We start from the raw sequence: 13,908 nt of genomic DNA, 5'->3' as shown, positions 1-13,908 counted from the left end.
CGCTGCCGGAAAGTCGCGGGCGGTGGCCCATCAGAGCGCAGTTTTGTCGCAATTTCGGCGCAGGTTTGAGACGTCATCAGTGAGTGTCGACCGCTCTCGCCAAGCTGATCTCCTAGGCGCCGTGGAGCGGAGTGAGGAGGTGAGTGTGAGGGGGGCGAGGGGAGAGCGGGAGGCCGGGCGCCGGGGTCTGCGCGGGAAGTGTGTGAGGAGAAGGACAAGGACAGGTCTTCCTAGGCCGGTCGCTGAAAGGTCTGCTGTGCTTCTCCTGTGGCACGGCCCCGGGGGCGTGACCGGCGCCCTCTCTGATGCCCGGGAGGCGAACTTCCTCGGGGATCGCTTAAGTAATCACGAGTGTGCGGAGCGCCTTAGGGCAACACGCAGGGCGTGTGGGGTGCATCACCAAGCTCCCTGGGCTGGAATGGGGTGCCGGGGTCGGACGGGGACCAGGAGCGCGCGGGGCCGAGGCGTTGGGCCGGGGAAGAGTGAGGCGAAGAGGACTGACTGCATGAGGCTCCGGAGGCGCGAGAAGAAGGTGGTAAGTCTTAGCAAGGTGGCGGTGAAAGGGGTGTGCTGTGGAGACGCCCCCAGGGAACAAAGGACAGCGCTTGTCCTTGTGGAGTCTGCATACTAGAGCTGACAAGAAGGATCAGGGCCTGCCTTCTGGTAATAGGAGGGACTCAACTGGGGTATGGTCTTGCTCCCCATAGGCTTTGGGATGTCTCTGGCAGATGAACTCTTGGCTGATCTTGAGGAGGCAGCAGAAGAGGAGGAAGGAGGAAGCTATGGAGAAGAGGAGGAGGAACCAGCCATCGAGGATGTACAGGAGGAGACACAGCTGGATCTTTCTGGGGACTCGGTCAAAAGTATTGCCAAGCTATGGGACAGCAAGATGGTGAGAGGATGAGGGTGTGGATGGCTATAAAGAGAAGCTCCCAGGAGCAGAGGGTGGGGGCCATAACTCTTCTTTAACAGTCCTGGATTCTGACTCTACTCTCCTTTCCTGACAGTTTGCTGAGATCATGATGAAGATTGAGGAATATATCAGCAAGCAGGCCAGAGCTTCAGAAGGTACTTCCTCCCCTTTGTCCCTTGTCCTGCTGGGCCTTCTTGCTCTTTTGCTCTGTGTTGCTTTGAAAATTGAGTGTAGTTTCCTCTCATCCTTTTCCAGAACCATTTTCTTTTCTTTCTTATTCCACTCCAATTCATTTATCCCCTAAAAATACATTGCATTATAAAGCTGACACTTAAGTGTTTACTCTGTTGAGCACTTACTAATTGTGATAGTACTTATTTCAAGGTTCCCCAAACTTTAGTGATTGACATGACCAGTTGGAGAGTTTTTGCTATTGTGTAAACCATATGTCCTATTATTAACATTAGCTTCAAATTAATGAATGTTTCTGCTAAAGTTTAAAAAATAAGGGAATTACTATTACAAATGGAACACTGGGAGTCATTTGATAAATACAAAGTAACCATAAAAATAAATACAGTTGTTAGGGTATCACCTAAATTCTTTTCACACTTCCAACTTTGGGGAACACTGGGTCATCTCTTAAGCACTCAGAACACATCTTAAGAGTGCAGTTTGGTTTCCATTCCTCTTCTTCTGGGCAGGATGGGCTCTCAAGTGAAATTCCCTAGCAGTGGAATTCCTGGGAAGCTGCTGGGCATAGGAATGATGTAGTCATAGTAGAGCTTCAGGGAGATTCACTTCTTCCGTTATTTAACACTTTCCTGAGCACTCTCAGTTGAATCAGCCCAGGTCTCTGCTTTCAAAATGCTGAGGGTCTAGTGGAGGAGTTAGGCCAGGCTCCAGGCAGTTATTGGTGGGTGGTGACAGGCTCAGTACACTTCAGAGCCACAGGGTGGGTTGGCTGAACCTGTCTCAGGGGTCAAGGAAGAAGTGATACCTGAATTAGAGTTTGGAGCATGAGTACATATACCAAGCAAAGAAAGGGAGGAAGGGGTCCCAGAGCAAGAGAACAGCATGCCCAGAGCTCCAGGCATAACTAGGAAGATGCCAGCTCCTACAGGTTCTAGGTGCTAGTCTGAGGAACTTCTTGACCCAGAGAGCCATGCATGGGCAGTTGAGAAATGGACAACTTCCTGATGTCAGGCCAAGCTCAGGGATTGATCAGAGTTGCTTGGACTTGGTATCTGGTGAGGAAGGTGGACACAAAACAACTCAAACCAGGTGGTGATCCTTGTCTAGCAGAGGTAGCGCGTGTTATGGAGTGCAGAGGAGACATCTGGTTCTCTTGGGTCACCATCTGAGTCTTAAGGGCTTCAAGAGGCATTTGGGCATTCGGATTAAAGACATTACGACTCTGACTCTGAAGCCACCCTGCCTGCAGTCAGGTCTCAGCTCTGCCATCTACTGACTCCAACATCAGACAGTGCCCTCCATTTCCTTCTTGGCGATTCTGATGTAATGTCCACCTCCCTGGGTGGTTGTGGATGAAGTAAATTAGCACGTATGACACTTAGAACAATGCCTGACACATCCCTGCTAAGTCTCGACCTTGACAGCTGCTGTGGCTGCTGCTCGTGGTGATAGGGTCAATGTCAATCCCATGGCTGTTAGTACTAACACAGAACGAGGAGCTTCTAGAAACAGACTGAGAAAGGGAGGTTTGAGGGAGAGGGAACAGCACATGTGAAAGCCAGAGGAGTGAAACTGAAGTCTGGCCTTTGCGGCTGGAGTGTGAGGAAATGGAGGTGTGCTGAGAGGATGGGCTATGAGACTGAGAGCCAGACTGCAGAGCTGGTGAGTTCTCAAGTGCCAACTAAGTGGCTCCAGGGTCTGAGCACCAAAGGTGCCTCCTCGTACTGGTCCTTACCAGGCTTCTAGGCGTATGAGGCCTTGAATATCAGTCTGGGAAGCTTAGTTGTGAGCCTTGGGGTAACAGGGAGCCATAGGAGGTTTTAGTTCTGGGGCACAATGGGGTCAAGTCTAGACTGGCCGACAGGGCAGACCAGAGGGAGAGATTGGAGGCAGGCCGTGAGTTCCGGGGTATTTGCAAACATAGATCCATCAGCTAGTAGACGTTCAGCCTTCCTGCTTCCCTCCAGCTTCATACCCCTAGCTGTGACCAAGGAGGTGTGGAGTTTAATCACACACCCATCTAGGCTGCTTCTCATTTTCACAGTGATGGGACCAGTAGAGGCAGCCCCTGAGTACCGTGTCATCGTGGATGCCAACAACCTGACTGTGGAGATCGAGAATGAGCTGAGTGAGTGCCGAGAAGGGCGGTGAAGACAGCTGGTCTCCTCTCATTCCCTGCCCCTCCCCACAGGAGGGACAAGCAGGAACCTGGACCAATTCCTTCACTGGCCATTCCCAGGGGGATTCCCCTAAGCCCTGGTGTTAGCTCGAATCCAGGTTCAGCTGCTGTAACAGTGGCTTTCATGTGATATGTGAGTCAGAGTCAGCAGACCAGGCCTGGTGTCACCGTTGAGTCTCTGCAGGACCCAGGCTCTTTCTGTCTTATTGCTCTGTCACCTATTTCATGCTACAGGGTGATGCCCTGCTTCCATCCCTTACCTCCACACCCCCAGCAGTAGGTGGGAGGGAAGAGAAGGTCCTGGTTCTTTTTTTCTTAAGGGCATGACCTGGATATTGCACAGGTCACTTTGGTTCACACCTTGTGGGCCAGAACTAACTCATGTGGGCACACCTACCATTAAAAGCAGCCAGGAAATGTAGCCTTTATACTGGATGTCCGTGTGCCAAGCTGTGATTCAGGGGTGTGGTTTCTAAAGGAAGAGGGGGCAGTGAACATTAGGAACAACCAGTAGAGCCTGCCAACTCCTCACTGGACATCTGCTCTTCCGTTCACCTTAGACATCATCCATAAGTTCATCCGTGATAAGTACTCAAAGAGATTCCCTGAACTGGAGTCCTTGGTCCCCAACGCACTGGACTACATCCGCACAGTCAAGGTGAGTGGAGAGAAGCTGGACCCTGGAAGAACTGAGGCCATTGGAGTGCAAAAGGGGGCAAGGCCCACTCAGGCCCTTGGTCCAGAAACCTCGAGGTCTGGACATGACAGGAGAGGTGACTGGAAGCTATGGTGTCCCATCTGCTCAGCTGGGAGGGTTGGAACCAGGAGGGATATTCTTGTGCCACTCCCTGTGCCCCCACCCCTTGCTGCTGACTTCCCTTCATCTCCCAGTGGGATCCCCATTGGCCTGACTATTATTGCCCCAGCTGTGGCCAGAGCAGGTGACATTTGAGTTGAGGTCTGAGGGCTGACCCAGCAGCCATGTAAAGATACAGAGGACACTGTTGCATAAGTGCAAAAACCCTGACTGGCAGGAGGCAAGAGGAAAGGAAGAGGGGCAGGGAGTGAGGCTAGAAAGGGAGACCACGTCAGACCTGTAAGGTTCTGGGTCTCATAGGAGGGCCGAGGGAATTTGAGAAAAGAGCAGCAGGAGGAAAAGAACACCCCCCCCCCCCAACCCCGTGTCCCTGAAAAGTCCAGGATGGTGGCAAAGGAAGTCCTTTTCACTACATCTGTGCCCATAGTTGAATGGACCAGTGGGCTTATTCAGGGCACTTCCCCTGGGTGACGACTCTGCTCAGGCCCATTTCTGGATCAGCCAAGCAGGCAGACAAAGCTAATACTCTGAGCGAAACTCTGGGAACTGGTAAGAGGAAGGAGAAGCTCTGCATGTATAGACTACAACTTCCCAGTGTCCCCAAGAAGAGACCCAGACTGGGTGCTGAGCAAGAGCCAACTCCGTCCTGAGTTCAAGGACCCTGCTCCCTCCCCTCCCTACCTCAGGAGCTGGGCAACAGCCTGGACAAGTGCAAGAACAACGAGAACCTGCAGCAGATCCTGACCAACGCCACCATCATGGTCGTCAGTGTCACCGCCTCCACCACCCAGGGGTACGTATGCCAGGGGATGCTGTGCTGCACATCTCCCTAGGCCTGGTTCACAACAGAGGCCAGAAAGGGCAGGACAAGGGCCCAGGCTGGCCAGGGTGTTGCTAGCTGAGAACTGTGATTCCCTTGTGCCTCGGCTTCTGGGATGATAGGACTTGACTGCCCTGAATGTACGCACAGGTGTGCCCACACACAGCAGGGGGGCCTGGGCTGATACCAGGAAGCTGGGGCACTTAGGGCTGGCGCCATCTGCCTTGCAGGCAGCAGCTGTCGGAGGAGGAGCTGGAACGGCTGGAGGAGGCCTGTGACATGGCACTGGAGCTGAATGCCTCCAAGCACCGCATCTATGAGTATGTGGAGTCCCGGATGTCCTTTATCGCACCCAACCTGTCCATCATCATTGGAGCATCCACAGCTGCCAAGATCATGGGTAAGGCCCTAGGCCATGTCCCACAGACAGGTTAGCCAATGTATTGTGTAACTCTGGGAGCTCTAGTCCCTCAGAATGTGACTACATTTGGACATAAGGTCTTGTTTTAAGGATTCATTCTTTTGATGAGGTAGTTTGCGTGATCCTTAAAAACACCCTGTGGGGCTGGGGCTGGGGCTTATCCATAGCGCACTTGCCTGGCACGTGTGAGGCACTGGGTTTGACTTTTTAGCACCACATATAAATAAATAAAGACCCATCAACAACTAAAAAAAACACCCTGTGGCTGGTGCAGTGGGGCACACCTATAATCCCAGCAACCAGGGAGCCAGAGACAGAAGGACTGAAAGCTCAAGATCTGCGTCAGCAACTCAGCAAGGTCCTATGCAACTAGCAAGACATTGTCTCAAGATAAAATAGAAAGGGCTGGGGTGTGACTCAGTGGCAAGGCCCTAGCATGTGCGAGGCTCGAGTGGATACCCAGTGCTGCAGAGCCGCACAACACCACTGTGGAGCCTCGTGTACAGCCCCCATCCCCTTTCCCCGGAAACCAGGATGACTAAGCCCATGCACGGTCGTCAGAGGAGCCCTGGTTTGAAGAAAACTGTTCCAAAGCAGTCAATATCCTCAGAGTGGAGTAGTGTGGCTTAGCTTGGACTTTGGGGTCACTTCTGTTGGGTTTCCTCTGAACCTCCTCTGCATCTCTCTCCAGTGAGATGAGAGACGTCAGTCCTTCCTGGCAGGGCTTCTGTGGGGATCCAAGCAGATCCTCATGTAAAGGCACGGAGCACACAGTGAGTCTCCAGACGCACGCCCCATGTTTCCTCTGACCTCTCCTCTCCTGCTGCAGGCGTGGCTGGTGGCCTGACCAACCTCTCCAAGATGCCTGCCTGCAACATCATGCTGCTTGGGGCCCAACGCAAGACGCTCTCTGGCTTCTCGTCTACCTCGGTGTTGCCCCATACTGGCTACATCTACCATAGTGACATCGTGCAGTCCCTGCCCCCGGTGAGCCCTCCCTGTTGTCACTCCTCAGCCCCAGCTCTTGCACAGCTGTCAGTAACCGTTAGGAGCCTGGAGAACAGGGTAGTGCAGGCACAGGAATGAGGACATGGGTTCTGAAGCACCGCAGAGCAATTTGGGTGAGCTCAGCGGGGGCTGCTCACCGTGCTTTGGGCTTGTCCTCTGTAAAGTGGGGAGATGGTGTCTGCTTCTTGTGGCTGCTGTGAGGACCCATTATGTTCAGGACACCTACAGAGCAGGACTGGACGAGCAGCCTGAGGTTAGCTTGTGAGTGAGGGGCCCAAGACCCTCAGGTTTGGTGATTCCGTAGAAGGATTTGCGGGGCTGCCTGAGAGATGCTGGTATGGCTTATTACAGGGGCAGATTCACATCAGCCAACAAGAGGTCTAGGGCTTGGATCCAGGAGAGAGAAGCACCTCAGGACTCAGTTCTTGTCCCTTGGAGTCAGGACACTGTTGTTTCCTTACATCAGCACCTGATAGGCACAAAGTATCACCAACAGGAAGCTCTTGTAGGCCTCAGTGTTAGGCTCTTGGGGCTCAGCTGCATGGACATGATCAAGTTGCCCTTATGACTGATCTCAGTCTGCAAACAAGAGCCCCCAGCCTAAGTCACATGGCTGGTCTTCCCTGAGGGACCAGCTGTATAGGTACACTGGACCACCTCATAACCAGCCAGCCAGCCCAAGGGCTGCAGGCTAGCAAAGGTCACCTCCCAGGAGCCCAGGGCAAAGTTAAATTCTTTAACATACATCGTTGCCTCTGGCTTTGTTGTTTTAATGTTATCTATCAAGTCTGTGACCATGGGCTTTCTGCACAGTTTTCATGTTTCTTAGAACAGGAGCCACCTCCCTTTAGAAGCACAGAAGCGTGAATCTCAGGGACACGCGGATGAGTCTCTTTATTTTAGTCACCACGTACTTTGCTTCTGTTACTTAGTAACCTCCTGTTTGTGATACCATTAAGTTCCCTTCTTAAACAGGTTTGTGCTGTGTGAGAGTAGGTTAAGAAAAAGGGTTGATGGCCGTGTGACAGTGTAGGGACAGCGATGGCTGGAATGGTGACGGTGGCGGTTGAGACCATGGTGGCTGGAGTTTTAGAAACACTCAGATTTCCCTGAATCCTCACCACACTGTGAAGATGGCACTTCACTCTGCTCCAGTGTTGCTAGCTGCTCTTGGTGCCCATTTTACAGAGGAAGAAACCGAGGTGCTGAGTGTTGGTGGCTTCTCCAAGAGCATGTGGGTAGTGCAGTCATCTGGATCCAGGCCATCGGCCCAGAGCTGGGGTCCACCTCTGCTGCTTGGCCCAGGCGCCGCCTCACACTCCCTCTTGTGTGAGAGCCACGGCTCTGGGACAGGCAGGTCTGGGTCCAGCCCTGGTCTGTTGGCCGTGGTCCTGTGCCCTGGCCAGTTTCCCTTCTGTCTGTGGGATGGGGGAACAGTGTTGGTGGCCAGTGCTGAAGGGGCATCTGCATGTGGGTTTTCTCCTTTGGTCCTCATGGTGACCTTCCAGATCAGGTACCGCTACTAGAACACCTCGGGAGCCAGCAGCGTGCCCTGAGTTACATACTCACAGGGGAGGGTGAAGGTGTTGGAGCCCAGTACTCGTGGCCAGGGTCCTCTGGCACTACCTGTCTTACTCCAAAGCATGAGAGTTAATCCAACCCAGGCCATGTCACTAAGGGCCCCTCCTTTCCTTTGTTCCAGGATCTCCGGCGGAAAGCAGCCCGGCTGGTGGCTGCCAAGTGCACGCTGGCAGCCCGTGTGGACAGCTTCCATGAGAGCACCGAGGGGAAGGTGAGGGCGGCTGGCATCTGGGTCTGTCCAGGGGGAGCCATCCCCAGAGGCCCACAGCATATGTCAGGACCGCCCAGGTGGTGTGTCTGTCTGTGATCCCCCGGAGGCCGGATCTCCCCCACCCGCCCTGTGCTCCTCTCCTGGGACCGTTGTAGCAAGTCAGCACAAACTTGGGGCTTAAAATACAGGTTTATTATCTCACAGTCCTGGAGGTCAGAAGTCCAGAATGCAAAATGGGTCTCGCAAAGCTGATGTCCAGGTGCCAGTAGGCTGTTCCCTTCTGGGAGCCCTGTTCCTATGCCTTTTGCAGCTTCCAGAGGTGGCCTCCTTCCTGGGCCAGCCACCCCCCACCATTTCCAAAGCCAGCCGTGCAGCGTCTTGGCCTCTCCAGCTCTGCTTCCATCTTCCCGTCTCCTCTGTTTTAAGACCCCTGTAATGACATTGAGCCCACACTGATAATGGGAGCATGTCTCCACCTCACAGTCATTACCTCAGTCACATCCACAAAGACTCTTTGCTGCGCATGGTGACAGTCGTGGGTTCTGGTGGTTCGAACGTGGACATCCTCGGGGGGTGTTGAGGGGACATTGTTTTGCAGTATTCTCTCTACAAGCAGGGGCTCCTGGACCTCATTCAAGCAGTTATTCAGCAACTTCTGTTTTCCTTCCTGGATTTGTTCAGGAAAGTAGGTCTGTCTCCATCTGGCGCACCTTTGTTTTCCAGGCAGCTGCCTGGTGGTGTCAGGTGCTCGGCCTCTGTGTCTCCTGTCTCAGCTGGGGACACAGCAGGGGCGGCACAGACACAGGGGCGGGCGTGACCAATGGTAAACCGTGTGTAGTTGTCCCTCAGGGCTAAGTGAATAAATAAATGCCAGGCGTAGTTCAGGGCCCGGGTAGGAGGGAAGTGAGATGCCCACGTAGCTGGGATGCCAGGGAGGGTGTCTCTGAAGGGGAGAGGACTTAGGGGGTGACTTGCATGGATGCGTGGGGGATAAACATTCCAGGCAGAGGAAATGATCAGGGTAGGGGCCCTGAGGCTGGAGCACTGTGAGCCCCAGGAGAGGGGGCCTGGGGACACAGGTAGGTAGTTCACAGGCCTACACACTCTGGCTGTCATAGAGGTGCCCAAAAGGGGCCAGCTGGAGTCATTCTGAAGGAAGAGTGATCTGCGGTGTGGGAGAGAGGCTGTAGAGGTGACCTGCCGTCTACTGGTCTGGGAACGAGGGGGCAGAAGACTGGAGAGGGGAGGAGGCAGGGATTCTGCCCGGCTGTGTTACCGTTGAAGTGTTCCTGTAGAGGTGGTTGTCCACAGGGTGCTGAACTCAGAGGTGCGGGCTAAGCCCCAGGTAAAGGTTCAAGGGTCATGAAGTCCTAGATGGGATTTGAAGCCCTGAGAGTCTGTGGGATCCTGTAGGACCCCAGGAGGAAGACTCCTGAGGAGACTGCTCTGGTGGACAAGGATGGTGGATGGATGGGCAAGGCCTGGTGGGCAGCCACCGCCTCTCCTCACCCCTCTCCAGGTGGGCTATGAACTGAAGGACGAGATTGAGCGCAAGTTTGACAAGTGGCAGGAGCCGCCACCTGTAAAGCAAGTGAAGCCCCTGCCTGCACCCCTGGATGGACAGCGGAAGAAGCGAGGTGGCCGCAGGTGAGCAGCCCTGGGTCCAGGGCTGGTGGAAAAGGAAGAGGCTGCCATGCTCTCAGCTGACTCCTGGGCCTCTGCTCCCTGCACCTGTTGCAGGTACCGCAAGATGAAGGAGCGGCTGGGGCTGACAGAGATCCGGAAGCAGGCCAACCGCATGAGCTTTGGAGAGGTCAGATCCCTGCCTGGCAGCCAAGGAACCTTGGTGTCCTCCCACTCTCTGGACCCACTCTCCTATCCCAGCCTGTCCCCTTGCCCAGCTCCCCACAAGTCTCCTCTGCACCCAGGCTCCTGAGCTGAGCCCTATGGGCCTCTCCAGCTCCTCCCTCCTACCTTGAGACTGCTTCAGGGCTCAGCTGACTTTGTGAGGGGCCCAACTGCTCATGAGCCCCCTGGCTGCGCTCCGTCCTATATCTGAGCATCCTCCAGCGGGTCCCTCAAGAACTAGCTCAGGAACGAGGTGCCATCTTGGCAGTGAACTCCACCCCACTTCTTGCCTCTAATGTGCTCGTGATGGAGCACTGAGCTATCACTGCAGCTCAGGGAGTTGCACCAGGGTCCTGTTTCTCAAGGGTCCCAGCATCACCTGAGCACTGTCAGGCAGGGGTCTTGAGGGGTCCCCTGTGTCACCTAAGTGCCCTTGGGCTGGGGCTTCACAAGGCACTCAGGCTGAATGGGTGTCTTTGAGGCCAGCACTCGAGACTGCTGGGTTTCAGCAAGTTGGAGGGTGCCAAGGGGCTGGCTGAGTGTAGTCCTTGTGTCTGAAAGATTCTCTCCCTCCCACCAGATCGAGGAGGATGCCTACCAGGAGGACCTAGGCTTTAGCCTGGGCCACCTGGGCAAATCAGGTAGTGGTCGTGTGCGGCAGACACAGGTGAATGAGGCCACCAAAGCCAGGATTTCTAAGACGCTACAGGTATGGGCCATCTGCATGGGGCCAGGGGGTAAAGGGGCCAGGTGAGCCCAGATCACAGCCTCCCTTTCCCTCCTGCAGCGAACTCTGCAGAAGCAAAGTGTGGTGTATGGTGGGAAATCCACAATCCGAGACCGCTCCTCTGGGACTGCCTCCAGTGTGGCCTTCACCCCTCTCCAGGTACCCTCACTCTCACCAGAGTCAGGTGCTCCTGCCCTGGGTTAGCTTTGCTCCCTGGCCCTCTGAGTGATCCTGGTGAAGCTCCCTCCCCTCTGCCTCTAAAGAAGGCACATGATAGGGCTGTGGTGGAGTTTCACGTTGACAAGGTATGTGAAGGGCTTAAGTAGCTCCTGGCATATAGTAAGTGTCAAAGATTAGCAGTGATGGGAGGCGACCCATGGCTGTGGTCAGCACAAACCAGCTTTAGAGTCAGGACTGGAACTGTGTCCAGCCATCCCTCTTACCCTCCATTTAGGTTACATCTGAGGCTCCAGGTCCTTGCCTTGGAAATGACTGGGGCATTGGGGTATCTCATGGCCTTGCTCAAGAAAGATGGCAGTCAGGTGGGCTTGGATGTCATGCCTGAGTTCAGGTCCTTGCCCAACAGTAACAGACAAGTGTGGAGCTGGGTATCTCTCTGCTTCAGCTTACCACAAAGTAAGGTGAACCTGTCACGTAGCGTCAGGAGGAATTGATGAGTTCACTGACTCTCCAGCAAGTGTCTTGTTGAGTGGCCACAAAGTTTCCAGCACTGTTCTGGACTTCGGGATAATGAGAGAGACAAATCTTCCCCTCGAGGTTATGGGGCAGCAGGGTAGTAGACTGATGAGCAAAGCACCCAGTGTGTGAGAGGATGGCAAGAGCCAGGAAGAGACAGGGCAGCAGAGGGGCTGGGAAGGGTAGGGGTCGGGCAGCCAGGGAAGCCTCAGCAGAAGACAACAGGTATGCATTGGGCTGGGCATGGTGGCGTACACTGGTAATCTCAGCAACTTGGAAAGCTAAGGCAGGAGGACTGCAAGTTCAAGGCCAGCCTCAGCAACTTAGTGGGGCCTTAAGCAACTTAGCAAGATCCTGTCTCAAAAAAGTTGGGATATGACTCAGTGGTTAAGCCCCCTAGGTTCAGTCTCCGGGACCAAAAAAAAAGAATTACTGTGTTGGAAGAATTCAGAACGGTACTACCACTATCCTTGGCTGGTTTTGGTGGTGGTGTGGTAGGACTTTGGGCTAGCCGCTTCCTCTGGGTCTCAGTTTCTTATCCAGAAAACAGGCAGGAATGGCTTTACTCAAACATTGGTGATCTGAACATCATCTTGGGAACTAGTTAAAAAGCCTGATACCTAGGCCCCTCTCCTCAGCCCCAGGTCTGCTGATCAGAGTCTCCTGAGTTGAAGGAAACTCCAGGAACTGGTGAACCGTTTTCATGTCCACTGAAGCCTGAGGGCTTGGGAAGGATGGGGAGCTCTGACACGGGAAGAGGGCCATGGTGGAGGCCTGGCCTTTTCCCCACTCCACTTCTCATCCCCTCTTACTCTCCTCATCCAGGGTCTGGAGATTGTGAACCCACAAGCAGCTGAGAAGAAGGTGGCTGAGGCCAACCAGAAGTATTTCTCTAGCATGGCTGAGTTCCTCAAGGTCAAAAGTGAGAAGAGTGGCATCATGTCCACCTGAGAGATGGCATACGCCCAGGGTGGCCACCCACTGAAGAGAACTGGAAGCCCAGCCCTCTGAAGGGATCCAGCTCAGAGCCAGGAAGTTCTGGGGTGGAGAGCCTGCTCTGCCTTGCTGTTGGTTCAGGACCAGGACATCGATGGAGTCAATGGAAGAGGCTCTGTCCGCCACCCCCAAGACTAATACCACCACCCCATTCAGGGACAGAACTGGTCTTCCTCATACTCATCTTTTTAACTGAGACAAGAGATCCTTTTTTAGGGAAGAGTGTAATTAAAAGCACAGTACAAAGATCTGTCTTTGGGGAGTGATCATTCATCCAACACCTAGAGGAGCCAGAGCCACTGGGTTTAGGGCAAGAGCTTGGGCTTCCAATCCAGGTGGTGTCTGGGCCACCCCCCTCCCTTATCCTGGGCTCCTGGGTGAAGCCCTGGAGAACATCAGTCATCGTGATGCCCTGGCAGTATTGCCCTTAAAGGCTTCAGCATGCAACATGGGCAGACTGGGTCATTCTGGTCCCTTGGGCCAGTGGCTTCACCTTCCCAGCATTCACACCCTCCCCATGAGGTACCTGGGAGGACTGGGAAGAATGCACAGCCCACAGGAGGGGCCCAATAGCTGGATTCTGTTATTTTTTTTTTTAAATCATTTATTTTTTAGAAATTGTTGGACACAATACCTTTATTTATTTTTATGTGGTGCTGAGGATCGAACCCAGGGCCTCATGCGTGCTAAACAAGTGCTGTACTGCTGAGCCACAATCCAGCCCTGGATTCTGTTACTTTTAACCCATGTTTGCTGCGGGTAGGGGATGCTGAGTTCTGACAAGGGTGAGGGAAGCAGACTTCCTGCACCGGTATGAACTACCGACTCTAAAAGTCCCTGCCAGGTGAGGAAAAGGAGCACACACACCCTCACTCACACTCACTGACCACGCTGTCTGGGGAACTGGGGCTCAGTTGAAGTGCCTTCACTCACTCAGGCTGAGGGGAGAGGCGTCGTGGTGAGCAAGTGTCGCGGGAAAGGGTCCTTTGTCCACATCTCTCTTGGAATCTCCTTTCCCTCCTTGACCCGAGTTTGTTATCTGCCATTGGGGGTGGGGTGGAGGCATAGAGGTGTGAATCTCAAAATTCAGTATGCTTCAGAGTTCCTGGAGGACTTGTTAAAACATGTTTACTGGGCCCAGAGTTTGGTTCAGTTTCACTAGGGTGGCGCTTAAAATGTGCATTTCAAACAAGTTCCCAGGTGGTTGATATTTATGCTGCTGGTTCCAAGGACCACATTTTGGGGAGTCAATGCTCTAGAAAAGTCTTCTCTGAGTGGCTCAGATTAGCAGCACACTGGAATCATTTCAGGAAAAATTACTGTCTGGTTCCCACCCCGAGAGAGTAATATGGTTGGTCTAGTGTGAGCCTGGGAATCTGGATTTTTTTAAAGCTCCCCAAGTGATTCTATTGTGCAGCCAAGCCTGATCGTCATCTCTCTGCATTCTTGAGGTTCCAAGTGTGAAGTATGGACTAACAGCATGATCTATGAGTTTG

At 53.7% G+C, this 13,908-nt stretch overlaps 1 protein-coding gene across 1 annotated transcript; it reads left to right on the top strand.

The window, feature by feature from the left end:
- Nucleotides 1-3: 3 nt before the first annotated feature.
- PRPF31 (pre-mRNA processing factor 31) lies at nt 4-12,660 on the top strand. The gene is made up of 14 exons (XM_081275551.1): nt 4-139; nt 708-892; nt 1,008-1,068; nt 3,153-3,236; nt 3,848-3,945; nt 4,791-4,897; nt 5,155-5,324; nt 6,175-6,332; nt 8,056-8,145; nt 9,665-9,792; nt 9,886-9,958; nt 10,574-10,702; nt 10,781-10,879; nt 12,242-12,660. The coding sequence occupies exons 2-14, from the start codon at nt 716-718 to the stop codon at nt 12,365-12,367; spliced, it is 1,500 nt and encodes a 499-aa protein (XP_081131677.1). The 5' UTR covers nt 4-139; nt 708-715; the 3' UTR covers nt 12,368-12,660.
- Nucleotides 12,661-13,908: the final 1,248 nt, after the last annotated feature.

The sequence above is a fragment of the Spermophilus citellus genome, assembly GCF_964194105.1.
Source record: "Spermophilus citellus genome assembly, chromosome: 18".
In the NCBI taxonomy this organism is placed as follows: Eukaryota; Metazoa; Chordata; class Mammalia; order Rodentia; family Sciuridae; genus Spermophilus; species Spermophilus citellus.
This window is presented reverse-complemented; position numbering and strand designations above follow the sequence as displayed.

What these genes read in the sequence shown, in the direction of transcription:
- PRPF31 (XM_081275551.1), top strand. Translation starts at nt 716, where the DNA reads ATGTCTCTGGCAGATGAACTCTTGGCTGATCTTGAGGAGGCAGCAGAA. An exon ending in TCGTGCAGTCCCTGCCCCCG is followed by an intron (nt 6,333 to 8,055) that starts GTGAGCCCTCCC and finishes CCTTTGTTCCAG; the next exon opens with GATCTCCGGCGGAAAGCAGC. An exon ending in ATGAGAGCACCGAGGGGAAG is followed by an intron (nt 8,146 to 9,664) that starts GTGAGGGCGGCT and finishes ACCCCTCTCCAG; the next exon opens with GTGGGCTATGAACTGAAGGA.